This window comes from Lissotriton vulgaris, chromosome 10 (genome assembly GCF_964263255.1).
Source record: "Lissotriton vulgaris chromosome 10, aLisVul1.2, whole genome shotgun sequence".
NCBI classification, from domain to species: Eukaryota; Metazoa; Chordata; class Amphibia; order Caudata; family Salamandridae; genus Lissotriton; species Lissotriton vulgaris.
Window position 1 is genome coordinate 165,334,948 of NC_141698.1, and position 20,340 is coordinate 165,355,287.

The window sequence follows — 20,340 nt, forward strand, 5'->3', positions numbered from 1 at the left end:
TGACAGCCACTGCGTAGAACATTATTCAAAATGCTCCAGTAGTATTGTGAGTGTGTCACCTGGAACACACAACACATGATGTGGTAACAGAACCGTGTAAAGCATTTTAATACCACTGCAAATATGGAAGTCCCATTGTGTGGTCATTAGGTTGTGCTTGTTATTCTCACCAGGAAGGGAAATGGGTCCACACCTAGTTAATAAGGCATAAATTCAGTGCTCTGTAGTCTGCTTATATATGCTATGAGGAACATAATACAAGAAGTAATGGGAAAAAAGGAAAAACAGTATTTTCCTTGGACGGATACTACATCATGTTGGAAATGATTCACCTCATTACGTAAAAAAGAAATAAAGCATAATGTGTGAATAGCCTTACACTACTTATATACATTTTGCTTAACTCTAAATAATTTAACTCTTAAATACTATACAGTAAGTTTTGTGCAGCTGTGCAAATTTAAAGCACATTTCCAAATACCCGAAGAGCAGAGTAGTACCTGCATGTATTTTGCAGTAATAGGACAACTATGCTGTTCATCTGGCCTCAATACAGCCATTCTGCAAAATGCAAAATATTCAATACCTCTGCCTAATTTAATGGACAGCTTAAAAAACCTTTCCTAAAGACTGCTGACTGAGACAGCACACTTTCTCAATACAGCAAGGGTCATCTTGTTAGACAAGTGCACACTATGCTGCTGAATCCTTTAAAGGTACATGACTTCATCCTGTCACAATAAAAATGTAGCGCCAACATTTTTTAACAAAAGGTAAAACTATCAAGCAGTACCTCAAATGAACACCTCTGTAGCTCCTTATTAACAGCTTTTCCACCTAAATTCTGTCCTCAACTGATACATATAAAGTTGATACTCAACAGAAATGCAATAGCAAAGGCTTGATATGGCTCATGTATCCATGACGTATGCACAAATTCCTCGAACCAGTAATGGCTGAACATTCTGTGGACACCATGACATCATATAAACTGCTCATCAAGCCTCACAATCATTCTTACCAACTCAGAGATGCTCCAGTTTACTGAGACTTCTAGCCAAACTACCAACTTTAATCAAAGTGCTTAGCTACTTTAAGGTGGGCTGTTCAACCTTACCCATACGTTTCACACTGCAAACCAAGGCGAAAACCAGCCATTCAGGGGGATATCTTTAAAGGCTTTCCATTTTTATCATACTGGTAGACAAACATTTTGATGCAGTGAGAATTGGCAGGTGAAATCCAAGGGCTACTAGTTATTGAAAAGTTATGGTTGGTGTAGAACTGAACAGGTTGTTTTTGGCACTTAAAAAAAGCCTTTAGCGTCCCAGCTGCCATGGTGCGGAATCTCTTGCTGATGAAACAGTATAGGAAGAAATTAATTGCAGTGTTCAAAAGTGCTAGCATATTGGCAACATCCGCAACAATGTGCACCATCCAGCTGTTGTTTATTGGAGACACATAGAGATGATAGAGTATCATAATTATTCTTGGTGCCCAAAGAATGGCAAAAATAGTTGTGATAGTGAACAAAATGGCGGTTGTTTTCCCAGTTGAGTAGCCTCTAAGTCGGAAATTGCTTTTTCGCCTAAGCTTGTACACTATGATTGAATTCAAAATAAAGAAAATTGAACAGGGCACTAGGTAAACAGTGAAGCAATGAATCCAGATGAGCACATGGTGCACTGATGTACTTGTGTAGTCTTCTGTCCAAATGTTTGGCCACCAATAATAAGGAATACTTGTCAATAAACAGGTCACGTAAACGCTCACTATGACTTTCCGAGTGCGGGCCGGGTAGGACACAGTATGATACTTCAATGGATGGCATACTGCAATGTACCTGTCGATAGTCAGTGGCACAGTAATCCAGATAGATGTGTGAATGGAAGAAAATTCTAAGACTTCAATTATTTTGTCCAATATCTGAGGCATCTGCTTGTTGATAATGAAATCCTCCAATAGAAAGTCAACAAACACAATGAAGAAAAGGACCATGATGTCTGCAGCCGCCAGGGCGAGTAGATAGTTGTATGAAGACTTCTGTCTACGAGCCACCAGCTGTGACAGTATAATTACTGTTAAGATGTTAGCTGTGAAAAAATATAAACATAAAACTATTACAATCGATTTCCTTTTTTAGCAGAATACATGTAATTAAATTTAGCAAAATAATGCAGTGGAAAGGTATTTCATACTCAAGTACCGTTTACATAATATTTTGATGGAGACATTCCCCAAAAAAGAAACACAAATATATGGACGTTAAAGCATGGTTTCAAGGTTGCACTTGCCAAGTACAATGTATTTTGACATTAGTTCAAGGTAAAAGGCATTGTGACATTAAATACAATTTTAAATTATCAATATGATGCAATCACCAGAATATAATATTTTCTGTAAGTACAGTAAAATGACTCTTTTAAAAATACATGAAATGACTTTTTTCCAGGTAATGTAAGATTTGGTGTCTCTTTCTATTAGTAGTGGAGAGCTTGAGCCCTGGTCTAATGGAGCATTATGGTAAACCGAGGCGAGGCACATTTTTGTTTGAACATATCTTCACTAGGCCTATAATTTGGAAACAATGTGCAAATAGTTTTCCAGTTTGTGTGATGTGAATTTCCATAAATGTTTGCTGCAGGAGACTGATGTGAGTAGGGATATGCGCCCACCAGTCTCTGAGAGACACTTTCTGCTTGAACCATTTTCCTACTGGTATTTCACATGACATTTTCAAATGAGATACTGACCGAAGCAAAATCTTCTGGTGGGGTTCAAAAGCCCACGCAAACCAAAATTTGGTTTGGTTTGTAACCCAATATAATGCAGTGCAGCCCAATGTGCTGCCTTGCAATAATTTATTTCAAAGAAGGATGTTATAGATGGGCATGGGCATGCCTGACATGCATTTAAGGGGTTATGGTGGCATTTATAAACTACGAGTTTGAATACTCATTACGTTTTTTTTTAACTAAATGATTTATTAATTATTTTCAGACTTTTTAGAAATATTTGGAGTATATGAGTTTCAGCCTCAGATTCATTTATAGTATTATCAGACAAAGTGTGAATTCATGCAACAATGTATATTATTTATCATAAGTGAAAGTTTACATTGGAAGGAAACAAAATGAACATTCTAAAATATGCCTTTTATGTAGTATCACAACATTATAGAGCTAGTTTAATAAAACTGAAAATGGGAAAATAAAGTGCAGTGTTTTAACTTTTTGTTGACAGGGTTCTTCTGCATTTCAAATGTTATTTTCACACACTGGGAAAGGGTTCATTGATACACACTGGCATTGAGGATCGTCCTGCAAAGGAGAGCTTGTCATATGTGCTGATAATTTATAAGGTCTCTAGATCTCTATTAAGAAAGCTTTTTCACACACAGCTATTTCTCTAAATCATTTGACTGTGCCACTGTTCTGAGCACCGAGCACAGACACTTTTGCACCTCACTGTGGACTGTGATTTATTGTTGGATGACAGTTTGCAAATATATACTATACCGGCTATTGAAGGCCCAATCCAGTGTTAAAGACCCAAGCCGAAGGCAAGGGCCTTTAACAAGGGAGCGGTACTTTAATAGCCCGTATAGCCCAGCTACAAAGGGTTATAAGGTAAATAGAACATTCTGCCACTAGAGGGCAGATGGTTCTAACAAATAAAACAAAAGCCTCTCGGAGCCCGAGGGGGTATAAATCACCTCGGGCTCCGAGAGACCTTTGTGAAAACAACATTGGAGTGTTGCTCTGTGGGCCTTTACTGGCCCGTAGAAACACAGAGCACTTCATTGTCTTCAATGTAGAACTCCACATTCCAATGTTTTAATATTATTTAATGCTAAAAAATAATTACTATATGATTTCCTTGAAATTTTGTTGTTATTAAGGACCATTGTTCTCCCTTCTTTGATTATTGCACTGAAAGCAGAGCTGTTATTGTGAAATTATTTTTTCTGAACCAGCACTGAAAGAGCAAAGAAATGTTGTGTTAACCATACATTTTTCTTTTTTAATTGAATAGGAATGCTGAAATTCCTGCAAAGAAAGTCAGTGTGTGAATATATGTGTATATATATTCATGAATATATATACACATATATACACACACTGACTTTCTTTGCAGAAATTTCAGTATTCCTAATCAATTAAAAAAGAAAAATGTATGGTTAACACAGCATTTCTTTGCTACTAATCAATTAAAAAAGTATGTATGTGCACACACTGCCTTCCTTTGCAGGAATTTCAGCGTTCCTAAGCAAGTAAACAAGTTAAATTGATGTTTAACACAGTGTTTCTTCGCTCTTTCAGTGCTGGCTCAGAAAAAATAATTTCACAATAACAGCTCTGCTTTCAGAGCAATAATCAAAGAAGGGTTGGCAGTAGGTAGTTATATCTAGGACCTAATTCCCATTGGAAAAGTGTTTCTTGACTTGCTAATAACTTCAGCAAATTTGCTGAATCTTCACAATATTTTCCCAAAAAAGTTCCCCACTTCGTCTAGTAGTTTATAGGAAGATTCAGGGTGATCCATCAAGCAGGGGCCAAGAAAACGGGGGGTCAAAAAAAGTGCATTTCCCATGTTAATTCCCATAGAGATTTTAGACTCGACTACACCCCAAACCTCTGAACGGAGTTACACCGAATTTAGCAGAAAGCTAGTTATTGGTCCAGAAATGCGCAATTCATGATTTGGTGTAAATCCATTCAGTAGTTTTTGAGATATTAAAAAAAAAACACATTTGTATATCTAGGGATGCAGACCCTCCACGAAACTAATTTATCGTGTGCTGAGATCTAATTGGCTGCCAACACTACAACCAGGATGTGTTGGCAGCCATTATGGAATGTGGACTCAACTGAGTCCCAAGAAAAAAGTAACAAATAAAGAAAAGGGGGCAGAGTAGGAATACCCTGAACCCCTAGGCTTGGTGTTGTGGTCTTTCAGGGATGCTGCCTAGGCCAAAAAGCATTTTTTAAAATTTTTGTGCTGAAAATCACAATGGATTAGGGAATTCATGCAAAATTTAAAAAAAACAAAAGCAAAAGGTATCTCCCAAGCTTGTTTGTATTTCAAACCCCATGTGGGCTTATGCACATGCACCCTTGTACGAACACCGAGGCGTATGCACACTGACCGTGGCACTAAGCATCAGCGCACTCCCCTGCAACACAGAGTGGTTCCGAAACAGCGCATTGCACATGGAACTAGCAGGGCTCTTGGCCCTGGAATATGCATACTGATGGCTGCAACAAACACATTAGCCCATAGAGCTGCCCCCTCACTCTGAACCAGTGACCAACCAGTAGCATGCACCTCTGCAGCGGGCACATGAACCTCCTGTGATGTTTTCCTAGTAGGAATTTTAGCGATCACTGAACACAATCAGAGCTGTGCAATGCCTGCCATGCACAGAACTTTCCCAGGCACGCCACCCCTGGCTCACGCCGTTATCTCATCTTTCTGCCAGATTTACATGAAGGCACAGGATTTCTTACAACGAGGGATTAACCACAAAAAACAGAACTGAAGATGAAAGATGCTGCTAATGCACGGCACATATTGGGCCTCAAGGCTTTACCAGATTGAGGTTGCAAGGGCCTGAAGGGAATCCGTGTGTTGAAGGACCAGGCAAGGTGGGGAGGATGGATGAGGCATAGTGGGTAGACTGGACAGTGCCAGCAGAGGTTAGGGCACCAACCAGAGATCTCACAAACATTTCCAGAGCTGCTGACTCAAGAAAGCAGGACAGTTCAAGGGTTTTGTGCCTACTGCAGAGGTCTGAGGATCACCTGCAGGTTACATGTTTATATTCCAGGGTAACAGATTGAGTGTTCCTTTTATTCAACATTGATGACCCAAGAGGCATTCACTTTGTAATGCCTGCTGATAGAGTGCCAAGAGGCACTTTATTTTGTGTGCAGATGTTAAATATAGTCTCAAGTTGTTTGTCACTCACTCTCATTTTGCTTTTCTCATTTCCGTCTTTCTAATTCATTCTCTCTTCATCTCTTTATTTTCCTTTCTGTCCCCTCTCACTGTCTCTTCTGACTCATTCCATCCAGTTGTCTGTGGCACCGTCTTGCCGCTCACTTTCTGTCTCTCCCTTCTCCCTCTCTTTTTGTCCCCTCTCTCCCCCTAGTGGGAAGTGATACTGGGTAACTCCCTCATTCCTTATCGTCCAATAATAGCATTGTTTTTTTTTGTGACATAACAAACCAAAATGCCAATATCACAATAATATGAAGATGGTTTTACTTGACCATAATATCTGTATTGCTTATGATGTTATTTTATATTTCATGGTTTATTGGGGATGGCATGAGCACACCCACTCATGCACCCATACAGCCACTCCCACAATCACTAACACACCCTCAAAACTACTCACACACCCAACAAACAACTATACACACCTACTCACAGGCCCACACAGTCACTCACACACCCATACAGCTACTCACACACTCACGCACACCAACAAAACCACTCTCACACCCACTCACAGACCCACAGAGTCACTCACACACCCACTCACTGACCTATATAGCCACTCACACACCCACTCTCAATGGTTACAGGTTACAGTACGAAATAAAATTTGAAAAAACATTGAAATTCACTAAAAAAAAGCCAAAGGTTACAGGGAGGTTATAGTTAGGAAATAGCATTAAAAACACTAGAAATTCTCAAAAAATACAAGGTTACAGGGACTTTACAGTTAGGCTCAGATTGTACATGCACAATACTATAGAAATTCAGCAGTTATAGTTACCTGAGATAACTATAATTTACTCCCCTGCAAAGCACTGCCTATGACATAACATATTACATCACTCATGACATCAGTGACATCACTCATGACATCTCAAATGACATCACTGATGACATTATCCAGTGTGGGTAAGTACTTAGTAAATTCATCTGAGGCCAACACCCCAAAGGCAGCCAACCCATGGGCCCCTGTGTGTATAAGTGGCTGTGTGAGTCTGTGAATGAGTGTGTCAATAGCTGCATGTGGGTGTGTGTGCCTGAGTGGGTGTGTGAGTTCCTAAGTGGATCTGTGAGTGGATGTATGAATGGTTATCTGGGTATGTAAGTGGGCATGTGAGTGGCTGTATGAGTGCGAATGTCTGTTTAAGTGGTTTCTTGGTCACTGACTGGGTGTGTGAGTGGCTGTATGGGTGTGTGAGTGCATGTGGGAGTGGTTGTATGGGTGTGCAAGGGAGTGTGTGAGTGGGTATGTGAGAACCTGTGTGAGTGGGTGTGGGAGCGGTGTTTGGTCCTCGTCAGGAATGCGAAAGCGCAGGCTCCCGCGCATGCGCAGTTTCCAGATGAAGCCGTGATGGGCAAGAATGCGCCCGCAATAAGGTCAGTTTTATTTAAATTTAATTTTAGGCTTTTAAGTATAATTTAATACAGCGGGCGGGAGGCGGGCAGGAGATGGGTGGGCTGGCAACTTCCGTTCCGCCCCCGAATGTGCGGAGATTTGCCTCAAACATCTGCCTTCTTTGCACAAGGGGGAAGGGCAAATCTCCGCACATTCCGTGGGCGGAACGGAGATGTCCGCCCACCCCTTATATATTTATATATATATATATATATATATATATATATATATATATATATATATATATATATATATATATATATATATATATATATATATATATATATATGGAAAACCTCCGTTCTCCTGCCACAATCACCTCTGACCTGATCGCGCTGGAAACAGACACGGACCACACTTGGATGCTGGTTAGTTGCGTTTATTCAGCTGTCGCCATAACGTTTCGGCTGAAAAGCCTTGATCACATGACAGCGTAACCTTGTTTTTTTGACATATTTAAAGTGCACAGTGCTCATTAGTGATTGGTTCTTTTCAAATTTTACATACATTGGGTAAACACCGATGATGGACTTACACATCACTTTGAACCGATATATACACGTATTTACAATGATTGTTTACTGTTATTTGCGGTCCATTTTTCTTTAATAATGGGATAAATCCCTAAATATTTTTGAATAATTCCGGGTTAAATCCCATTGTGTGTATACAAAAATATATATATTTTTTCACATTTCCACGATGTTGCCATACTCAATGCAATTCTGGGTTAAATCCCAATATCAGTCTTTTTTCCATTACTGTGATTAGGAATAATTATAAACACTCCAATTTAATTACCTTATTTGCTTTTTTGCATTATATGTGTTCTTACCCGTACCCCTTATAAAGTGCTCCTGTGCATAACAGTGTTTAAAAACTATGTAAACTAGGGCTATACCTTGTAAATTTTGGCAATTAATTTCCATGTTATAAGTTGTTGAGCCAACCGTGTTTACTCCTACATTCTACATCATACAACAAGTATATTTAAATTTTTTATTTTTCATTTTATCATTAATGTTCCCAGTTACATGACTCCTCATGATCATTTTCCTCAGGTGATTAACTTCAATACTATCTATCAGTAAATATGGTCCTCCCACTTCTTACTCAATTATCACATGTATTCAATTGCATAGGTGACTATGATAGTTGCCCACCAAACTCTGTATAAAATTCATTATTTACAATTGATATTTTGATCATCTATATACAACTACATCTAATTACAAATACATATAACCAATTTCAAAAATATACCTCTATATATTGCTCATTTCTAATTCATATATGTACATCCTATTTACACATTCATTATGTTGACACTCTTTTATTTCTCTCCCTTGGGCATTTTTATCATGTATTGTCCCTAATTATGCAAACATGTATACAGATCCTCTGTCAGGTTCAAACCTACAGGCTGTTTGCTGTTAAGCTTGAGTATGTAGTTGGTTTCCATTTTACGTAGTTTGTTTTCCCTATTGCCTCCCCTCCTGCTCACACTTACAGCATCCACCACCCAGTATTTAAGGTCCTTGTTATTGCTCTGGTGTTGACTTTTGAAATGCCTCGCCACGGGATAGGTGTTATCCTGCGTGGTTATCGCCCTCAAATGCTGCAATATTCTTTTATGCACGGGAAGCTTCGTGCTTCCCACATATTGCCGTTTGCAGGGGCATTCAAGGACGTAAACGGCATAGTCCGTTTTACAAGTCAGGACTTTAGTGATGCGATGCTCTTGGTCACTAAATCCGTCCTTGTACACTTTTTTGTTCACTCCATGAACACATGCTTTGCAGGTTTTGCACCTGAAAAAGCCTTGATTGTTCTGGTACCAAGAACTACTGTCGATAATTTCTGGGCAAGTTACCACCAATCTTTGTCTCATGTTGGGAGCTTTACTGAAGGTTATGGAGGCTTTCTTAGGGAGATCTTGCCCTATTAAGGGGTCACTGCTGACTATTGGCCAGTTTCTGTTGATAATTTTACGTACTGCCTGGTGTTGATTACAGTACCCCACTATTATGCGGAAAGGTTCTGTCTGTTTGTTGTAGTCAGGGTTGAGTACAGGTTCATTGTTTGATTCCTCAGCCGAGGTCTCTCTGATACCTAATAAATCCTTACGGTCCTTGACCATGGATTTTCTGATAGCCTGTTGGATGATCCCTTTGCTGTAACCTCGCTCCATGAACCGCTTAGCACATTCATCTTGTGCTTTTAGCAGTTCATTGGGTTCACTACACAGCCTGCGTATCCTTAGCATCTCACCATACGGAATGCTCCGTATTAGATGGGCTGGGTGAGTGCTGCTGGCGTGTAGGATCGTATTCCCTGCTGTTGTTTTGCGGAATAACCTGCTTGCTAGTTTGTTCTCACAGGTGTAAATTTCTATATCCAAGAAAGGGATCTTAATCTGGCTCATTGTATAGGTAAAGTTAATGTTTAACTCATTGTCATTAAGATTTTCAATGAATCTTTCCGCCTCTCCCTGCGGCCCTCTCCACACAACAAACAGATCGTCTATAAAACGATACCATGATACAATGTTTTCTTTCATTTCTTTTTCAAAGTTGATTTTGAGGACCAGTTCTTCCCAAGCCCCCATGTGTAAACATGCCACGCTCGGTGAAAAACTGGCCCCCATTGCCACCCCCTGACATTGTCGGTAAAGGAGATTGTTAAATATGAAGACATTGTGTTCAAGGCAGTAAGTCAACATAATTAGCAACATATCAGTGTGTTCTTTACAGTCAGCAGATCTTCTAGATAGATAGTATTTGACCGCATTTATACAATCTAGATGTTTTATACTTGTATACAAGGAACTTACGTCTAGTGCCAACAGCCAATCTCCCGGTTGCCAATCAATATTGCACATTTTACCAAGGAAATCACTTGAGTCCCGGATATATGAATCCAAGTTTTTCACAAAGGTTTGTAGAAATTGATCTATATATACCGATGTATTTTCAAGCAGTCCCCCCATTGCGTTGATAATGGGTCTCCCCGGGGGTTCTTCACGGTCTTTATGCACTTTTGGAATGAAGTAAATACATGGCATCACTGGATGGTCCACCTTTAAGTACCTGTATTCTGCTTCCGATATGAGATTCCTCCTTCTCCACTTTGACAACCAGCCATGATATTCAATCTGCCATCCTTTGACTGTTGTCATGTGCACTCTCTCATAATGTTCTCGATTATTGAGTTGCTTAAGTGCTTCTTTTTCATACATTTCCTTGGTGAGCAGGACTACGTTGCCTCCCTTATCACTTGGCCGAACTACTATGTTTTTGTCCTTGCTTAGTTTTGTTATTAGCTTTTCATAATCCTTGGTCTGTTCATTATTTTTGTAGCGTTCCTTGTTTATGCGCTTTTGCAATTCCTTGAGATCATTAGTCACATTTTCATGGAAGAGATCTATTCCATCTCGTGGTAGTATCGGGCAAAACGTTGATGGGGGTTTCAGCTTAGTTAACCCCGTTTCGCCCTCTTTCTGCTTCCTTCTTGTTCCACCAAAAATATCTGGCATAGGCGGTTGCGTTTCTTCGCCCTCATTATTCCATAAGTCCTCCATCTCCTGTGTTAGAGTGCCTTGTTCATCGTCCTGGGTGTTATCTCCCTTCTTTTGCTTTTGCTTATGGTATTTTTTGAGTTTTAATTTCCTTACCGCTTTATATATGTCTGTCCGTGTTTTGGCATAATCAAGATTGGATCTGGGGGCGAACGACAGTCCAAGCTGTAGGATTTTTTCCTCTTTCTGTGTTAAATCCATTTTGGTTAGATTGATCAGTTTCCAGATGAAGCCGTGATGGGCAAGAATGCGCCCGCAATAAGGTCAGTTTTATTTAAATTTAATTTTAGGCTTTTAAGTATAATTTAATACAGCGGGCGGGAGGCGGGCAGGAGATGGGTGGGCTGGCAACTTCCGTTCCGCCCCCGAATGTGCGGAGATTTGCCTCAAACATCTGCCTTCTTTGCACAAGGGGGAAGGGCAAATCTCCGCACATTCCGTGGGCGGAACGGAGATGTCCGCCCACCCCATATATATATATATATATATATATATATATATATATATATATATATATATATATATATATATATATATATATATATATATATATTCCAAACAACTCCCTCTCCTCAAGGGAATGAGTAAGCACTCACGAATTTGACTTTTCCCAAAAGTGCTTTATTTCTCTTTTACATTTCGTCTCCACCAAAACACAAAACCAACGCGTTTCGCAACAGCTGTTGCTTGATCACGGAGCCAATTTGGTGAATATATATTTATATATATATATATATACGTCCTTTTGGTCTCTTGCTCCTTCTGCCTTCCCCCGCCCTTCGCAGGGGATCGCATGAAGTTGGCGGAGCCTGCCAACAAAAACGTCCAATTTTTCACAAGCAAATAATGCGATCACTCAGAGGCAACTTCAAACACCAGTGGTAGTGTTTATTTCAACCGTGTCGGTTTCACACATACCTGCGTGCATTGTGGGGCATGGAGTCCTATATGCAGATTACAGTCATCATCTTTGAGTAAGTTCATGTTTGCGTTTAAAAGTTATTTCCTTATTCTTCTATTTCTCTCTAAGTGAGTCACGTTCTTGCAAAGCAGGCTTGATTTAGCATATTGAGAGTCGTGCCGTTTTCGTACTGAACAGGAAATAACTTTTAAACGCAAACATGAACTTACTCAAAGATGATGACTGTAATCTGCATATAGGACTCCATGCCCCACAATGCACGCAGGTATGTGTGAAACCGACACGCCCATGTGGGAGGCTTGGTCAATAAATGCCCTTAAGTGAAAATGCGGATATCATTGTTGCTGTTTAAAGCCCAGGAAGAAGGGGCTTATGGCCCTGAAACGCGTAGGCACATGGAAAACAGAACACGCACTTACAAAGGCAGGAAGCATTTTCAGCCTGGAAAGGAGAGACTCGTCGAGTGCGCCTCCAAGCTCCAGGGCGTTTGCATAAACATTAACACACGGTGTCTGGCCGTGGGAGGCAGCACCATCACCAGCTGGATTGCAAATGCATCTTTCAAGCGGACTGAGGCCGGCGTTCTGAACTGTTCAGCACGAAAACGGCACGACTCTCAATATGCTAAATCAAGCCTGCTTTGCAAGAACGTGACTCACTTAGAGAGAAATAGAAGAATAAGGAAATAACTTTTAAACGCAAACATGAACTTACTCAAAGATGATGACTGTAATCTGCATATAGGACTCCATGCCCCACAATGCACGCAGGTATGTGTGAAACCGACACGCCCATGTGGGAGGCTTGGTCAATAAATGCCCTTAAGTGAAAATGCGGATATCATTGTTGCTGTTTAAAGCCCAGGAAGAAGGGGCTTATGGCCCTGAAACGCGTAGGCACATGGAAAACAGAACACGCACTTACAAAGGCAGGAAGCATTTTCAGCCTGGAAAGGAGAGACTCGTCGAGTGCGCCTCCAAGCTCCAGGGCGTTTGCATAAACATTAACACGCGGTGTCTGGCCGTGGGAGGCAGCACCATCACCAGCTGGATTGCAAATGCATCTTTCAAGCGGACTGAGGCCGGCGTTCTGAACTGTTCAGCACGAAAACGGCACGACTCTCAATATGCTAAATCAAGCCTGCTTTGCAAGAACGTGACTCACTTAGAGAGAAATAGAAGAATAAGGAAATAACTTTTAAACGCAAACATGAACTTACTCAAAGATGATGACTGTAATCTGCATATAGGACTCCATGCCCCACAATGCACGCAGGTATGTGTGAAACCGACACGCCCATGTGGGAGGCTTGGTCAATAAATGCCCTTAAGTGAAAATGCGGATATCATTGTTGCTGTTTAAAGCCCAGGAAGAAGGGGCTTATGGCCCTGAAACGCGTAGGCACATGGAAAACAGAACACGCACTTACAAAGGCAGGAAGCATTTTCAGCCTGGAAAGGAGAGACTCGTCGAGTGCGCCTCCAAGCTCCAGGGCGTTTGCATAAACATTAACACACGGTGTCTGGCCGTGGGAGGCAGCACCATCACCAGCTGGATTGCAAATGCATCTTTCAAGCGGACTGAGGCCGGCGTTCTGAACTGTTCAGCACGAAAACGGCACGACTCTCAATATGCTAAATCAAGCCTGCTTTGCAAGAACGTGACTCACTTAGAGAGAAATAGAAGAATAAGGAAATAACTTTTAAACGCAAACATGAACTTACTCAAAGATGATGACTGTAATCTGCATATAGGACTCCATGCCCCACAATGCACGCAGGTATGTGTGAAACCGACACGCCCATGTGGGAGGCTTGGTCAATAAATGCCCTTAAGTGAAAATGCGGATATCATTGTTGCTGTTTAAAGCCCAGGAAGAAGGGGCTCTGAAGAAAGGATTATTTCCTGAAACGCGTCAGGCTTTCATGTTTGAAGACAGTTCTGTTAGCTGCCTGGAGCGAGCAGTGAAATGGATGCAATAAATGTGCTTATTTGAAACTTCGTGTGGTTTTGCTTCACTTGGGCTACCTGTTCTTGATTTGGATATATATATAAAAGATGCAAGAGAAGAGATATTTTGGGCTATAAAGAATATAGAAACATGGCAAAGCAAGACGATTTTTGGACAACAGAGTCAAATACAAGTCTGTTAGGCTGGGGTGCTAGAAATGGTCGTACAACAGCTGCTTGAAAATGGACAGTGTAGAAAAAGAGTTCACACATCAATTATTGGAGCTCCTAACAAGGTCCTCATTGAGGAGATTGGTGAATAGGACCGCCCAGTCTATTTTCTTGAGAATTAATAATGTATCAGCAGATCCATATGTCAATTGAAGTCAATGAAATTGTCAGGCCTAGTGAAGAATATTCGACACTATTGTCTAGATCATCAGATATTTGCAAAGGCCGAGCATGTACCAGACAAATTGAATACAGTAGTCACAGGAAACACTGCACCTGATGGATTTGAGGGAATGTTGGTCAGGCAAGTATTTCTGAGACTGGCGGTCAGATAGGGGCTCTTGATAATAGATCTATTTGCATTGAGAGTCACAAGATAGCTTCAGAGATTTTACAGATGGAGATCTGATCCAGAGACAGAGGCTTTTGATGCTTTGTTGCAAGAGTGGCAGGCAGGGCCGACTCTAGGTCGGTGCGAGTGGTGCCACCACACTGGGCGCTGAATTGGCGTGGGGGCGCCATTTTCACAAGTAATATTATCATTTTAAAAGTACCAAACCGCAGGAGCGTTCATGGCCTTCACCAATTTTTGTAGGCATCAATTAAAATGTCAAGATAACTCCAGTGATTTATCGTCTTCTTTGAAAGAGACCGAAGATTTGTCTAGTGGACGTTTTAACTTATCTTAAGGTAGGGCAGAGGGTTAAAATGCCTGCTGCTAAGAATGTGTACCATGAAGATAACAAAGTGCATGTAATGTAAATAGGTCAGTGGGTTACTGTTTCTGTAAGAGAGCTCCTTTTGTTCCTTATCTTTTGTAAGTCAAAATCCTAATATAGAACATTGAGCTATTAACTGTCCTCAAAGAGTTGTGTGTAAACTTTAAGGTATATGTTAGAGCTATATGTTTTTTTGCCCAGTCTTTTACTATACTAATCTTGCCTAAAGGGTTCATTTGGGTGGAAAATAATTCTTGTTATTAAAGAGAACCCCTAACAATAGTGTTCCATTTTAAATTATGAATTTGTGCTTTTACAGAATAAGGTCTCTTAAACTATATTACCTACCAGTATCGATGACATGTCACTCCTACACTACACCTTGTAGTCTTGTCTGATGTAACATTTCCTATACACTGATTTACACACCTATGATTGTCTATGTGCAATATGTGTGTGATTAAAGCGCTCTGACACCTTACACTGGTAAAAGTGGTGCTGTAAAACTAAATGAATCCAAGAGACAGTGGTTCTGGAGACTTGAGTGGCACTGTTAAAGGGTGCTAGTGAGGGAATCCGTGGCAGAGGTGGTCGTTGGGGGGTCGCCAACAGACATTATTGCACAGGGCGCCACCAGTGCTAAAGCCGGCCCTGGTGGCAGGTAAGAGGAAGGAACACTTTAATTCCTTTTTTGATCATTTCCAGGGTTTTAGTTAATATAGAGACCAAGAACATCTGGTGTTGGTTATTCCTTGGTGGTAAGCTAGGGGATAGTGTCCAATGATGTTGACATGGAGAGTGAAAGTTTCCAATATTTCTTTTGATGCTCCCATCACTGCTGAGGTAGGCACAAGGAGAGTTTCGCAAGATGTTTTATGCAGGTCAGTCACAGTTGGTAGTGTGAATGCTTTTCAGGGTCCCTATGGAGTCAGGGGGATTTCTAGTCAAACTTCAGAGTTGGTCAGGGAAGCTTGGGTACCAGGAACTAGCAAAAGATACCGCTCTGCTTGGAAGTAATGGAGTAATTGGTTTATTGAACAACGTTTGAATTGCCTGGGAGCCCCTGTAGTTCATGTGGAAAATCTTTCAGCAGGCGTGTTTAATAAAGGACAAAATCATCAATCCTGAAAAAAATTGCTTGAGTGTAGTGCACCAGAATACTCTAACTTCCCCTGATACCTTACAATGGCACTCTCCTTTATTTTGATGGGAGATATGTACCATTCTATTAACACCATGGTGCATGGGTACCTGCATTGGCGCCAGGCAGCCAAAATGGCGCCAGGGCCGGGACACAGGCACCTGAATGTGTCATATTCTTTTAAATACAGTGCATTCCTGCCTTTTCACTTTACGGCAGCGCAGTGCAGCAAGGTGACTTGCTGTGCTGCGCTGCGTTACTTTACCATAAATATGGCCCTATGTCTTTTAGGCATTTTGACGTATTTTGTGCACCAGATTTGCAATGCACTGTGTCCTGCAGTTGACATCAATTTTTGCTATGCGTTGTACAGTTATACAGGCACCACATTCGCAATGCCTGAAGCCATAAGGTGTGCGCCCCATTTGCCATGCACTGCATTATACTGAATGCACCACAACTGTTGTACTCAGCACCATCCTGAGTGCATCACATTTGCAGCCCAGTTTGCCATCCATTGTGCACCATATGTGTGATGCTTTGCTTCACATTGTGGTTGCCACTTTTGTTTTTCCACAGCGCTATATTTTGTTTTCAGCATTTGCTACGCACACTGTCACACAGCGTGTTCTATAATTGCTTGGTCCTGTACAGTAGAGGTCGGTGGTGGGAGTGCTGCCAGGGCGGTGACGTGGGTTGGGGGAGGGGCAGGATGGGGGAGCAAACTACGGAATATGGCCAAATATAGGTAAGTAAACATATAGATCAGGGGTCTCCAAACCGGTCCTGGAGGGCCGGATCCATCCCAGATTGTTGGGATATCCCCATTGAGATACATGTAGTAATTTCAAAAATCTGGCATGGATCCGAACCCTCCAGGACCGGTTTGGAGACCCCTGATATAGATAAATAAAACGAATTTTGTTGCGTGCACTGCATCGCCAAATTCGATGCAGGGTGCACAACAAAATTTGTTTTATTTATTTATATGCTTACTTACCTGCATTTGGCCATATTCCGTAGTTTACTCCCTCCACCCTTCCCCTCCCCTACCCCACGTCACAACCTGGCAGCACTCCTACCACCGACCACTACTGGTCCTGTACCGTTTTGAGTGCACTCTACATGCACGATATACTGCACCATAGTGTGAGCACCACATTTTCTTTCATTGCGACATCCTTTGTGCACCCCATATTCAGTGAAAAGAGTCCCCCTGCCTGCACCTTGTGATTGGTCATAAAAGTAACCTCCCTCGATACCAGGCAAAGTTTATTAAATGTTGACACTCTTTCAAGCCATTGAAGTAATAACGGCCACAGGATGTTACACGAAATTGTATTACTTGGGCCTTACATTTTTCAACCCAGCTTCTCTCACAAAAGAATGTTTTACCTGCCAGAAATTACTGAAATGAAATATGGCCTCGGGGGAACATTGCCGCAGAATGATGGCTGTGGACTGTTGTTTTCCGGATCCTAGTTTATCCACATCCATGCTGCTGATGAGCTCAGCTCTTTCTTACAATAAGGAGTTAGGTCCTGGGGCGTGGAGTTGGCTGGACCATCGGTACTTATACAAAAAGGAGATTGCCAACTTCACATTTCTTATCTCCTCACAATTGAGGAAAACAAACCAAAATTACTCTTATAGTTTGTTTAGTATATCCACTTGATACCTCAGCTCATCATGGAGTACAGTGGAGCTGCACTCATGACGAGCTGAGCTCGTCACGAGCGTTGGAACGTTCGCATGCGGGGCTAATTTCCCCGCGGTGATGAACGTTCCAAAAACGGGTGCGGCCGTGACGAGCTGAGCTCGTCACCAGCATGGGAGCTCTGCGCGCGGCCCCCCTCCCCCCGCACAGGAGGTGAAAAACCCCTGCAGCGAAGGGGTTAAAAACCAAGCAATGAACCCAACCACCAAGTTGCTTCTGTGTATTTTAGTGATGAATACAACAATTTTCAGAAAGGTGCACCAAGCAATTTTAGGATTATTTTCGATGCTCCACCCGGAAGTGGAAATGCTCATCGCCTTCACAGGAATATAATGTCTCTTAAGGTTAATTTTAATCCAAGGGGCATTTGCTGTCACTGTTTGCTTTCTCATAACACTCCAACCTTTCAGTGGTCACAGGCTGTGCAATCAGTAGTGACTGGTATGCAACGGGGTGACGGAACGGGGGAGGGGAAGAAAATGTCACTTACCATTGCACGCCTACCGTCTCTCCTCTATTGTCTCTCCTCCGCTTCTCTTCCCGGAAGCAGGAAGCACACATGCTCCCCTAAGCCAACCACGACTCTGCTGTCACCAGCATGACAGCAGCATCATGATGCGTCTGGGTGACCAGGTTTGGCGCTCAGACAGGAAGTGGGAGCCTGTGCATGTTCTCCACCCAGGCATTGCAATGCAGCCTGCCGCAGAACAGGCTAAGTGTGCAAGACTATTTGGCTGGCCCAAGACAGCTGGTCAAACTGTCATGCGCACTTAAGTGCACCAACCATTCCTCCCCCTACTGGCTCCGAAGAGAGCCAAGCCCTGCCCTGCCCCAAAACTGTCTTCCGTACAGAATTTTTTTTTGATAGTGGCATTGTGTTATTAACAGTTTATTATTCCTTTTATGTACTGCTGAAAAGCAGTAGGGCGGCGCTGCTCCGCCTTAGCAGGGGTGCTGCTGCTGTGTGCAATGCTCAACACAAAAAGTCAAACAAGAGTAAGGACAGAGGTCATGCGGTTATCACACCCTGCACGAAATTTTGTCTCAAGGTACAACATTCATACCTGCATGCAAGGTTCATTTCGGTGCATTCTTTACTGTCACATGGTAACCAGAAACTAGATAAATGTGAGGCAATGCTTTGGATATTGGATGCTGGACTTGGTTGAATAATGTTCCTGCCCTTTCATTTATATGACAAATTATATTGCGGTTTCTTAGTCCCGCATTCATAGAAAGCAGAAATCTAGTCGCCGTCAATTTGCATACAGTGTTTTAAATAATTCATGTATTTCCTGTAAATCGCTTTCTGTTGACATATTGGGATTTATTGAGGTTAATGAAAACACAGATTCAAATGCATAGCAATGAAGAACCTGTACAGAGAAAGGAAAAGAGAAACCATAATATTCAATTTGTTTAAAAGGACAGTGGATACCACCAGAGATCTTTTTTCACAGAGCAAAATGTTCAGCCCTCATCAGCATTGGACTTCATTATAATGAAGTTGCTCATTTTGATACATACAGTTCAAATTTTCATCTGAAACATGCACTAAATAAATTAAGCCATACGTTAGATCATAGTATTACATTGTATAATTAACTACAGCTTATTCACTGAAAATGATATATTCCTCACTAAGGAGCCCATTAGGATGGCGGGCGGATTGCCCCCGCCAGGCTGGCGGTAGCCACCGCCGGCCTGGCGGGGGCAATCCGCCCTCCATCCTCACCTAAATGACCCCCGCCATGTTAGGATGGTGGGGGAGACCACGTCGGACGGGAAGACCGACCGCCGTTTTTCCGCCTCGGTCGCAAGGCGACCGGTGCGGAAAAGGTCCAATATGGTGGCGGTGTCTAATAGACACCGCAGCCATATTAGCATGGGCTTTCAGAGATGCATTTCCGTGGCGGCGATGCCGCCATGGGAAGGCATGCCGTCTTCACTTTGGGGCCCCCTGTGGGCCCTCAGAGTGAAGGAGAGGTGGGGTGCACACGGGGGGTACCTGTGGAACCCCCTGCATTTGCATAAACAAAGCGGCAGGCACCATGCGGTGCCTGCCGCTTTGTTAATGCAAATGCATATGTGCATTTTTAGCATTGTGGTGGGCGGTGCTGAGAGCACCGCCCGCCACAATGCTAAAAATGCAGGATGCGGCCGCCACAGTGGCGGGCGCATCCTAATACTCCCCACTGGACCCCTGCCCTTATGGCGGGCGGTCCCAATCACCGATAGGATGGAGGGCGGACTAAGTCCGCCCGCCATCCTAATGACCCCCTAAGATCTTCTGACCAGTAACATGAATACGTGAGGGTCTGAACATTTTTGTTTTGCCCTGTATGTCTTGTCTCGACTTATTATCTCATTACGGGTTAGATTACCAACTGTCACATAATGCATTGACTTATGTGGTTCACTTGATAATGCATAAGCCATGTGAGGTGATGACCACCACAGAAAGATGAAACAGGAAGATGCAGGCCTGTAAAAAAGGGTTTTATTTAAGTTTAATACATCTAGACCTCATCCATCAACAGGCAAATGTAAACTGCTCATTTATCCAAACAGTAAAATTTCTAGATTCTATCTAGGAACACAGCTCCATAGTAACAACACAGAGGTAATAGAAGGGCAAGCTAATACAGAATGAAGGGAATACTTAATAGATGGACACAAGA

The 20,340-nt window shown here is 42.1% G+C and overlaps 1 protein-coding gene across 1 annotated transcript; it reads right to left on the reverse strand.

Moving 5' to 3' along the window:
• Window positions 1-275: 275 nt before the first annotated feature.
• Window positions 276-2,074, reverse strand: GPR139 (G protein-coupled receptor 139). The gene has a single exon (XM_086942401.1). The coding sequence runs from the start codon at window positions 1,996-1,998 to the stop codon at window positions 1,159-1,161; it is 840 nt and encodes a 279-aa protein (XP_086798527.1). The 5' UTR covers window positions 1,999-2,074; the 3' UTR covers window positions 276-1,158.
• Window positions 2,075-20,340: the final 18,266 nt, after the last annotated feature.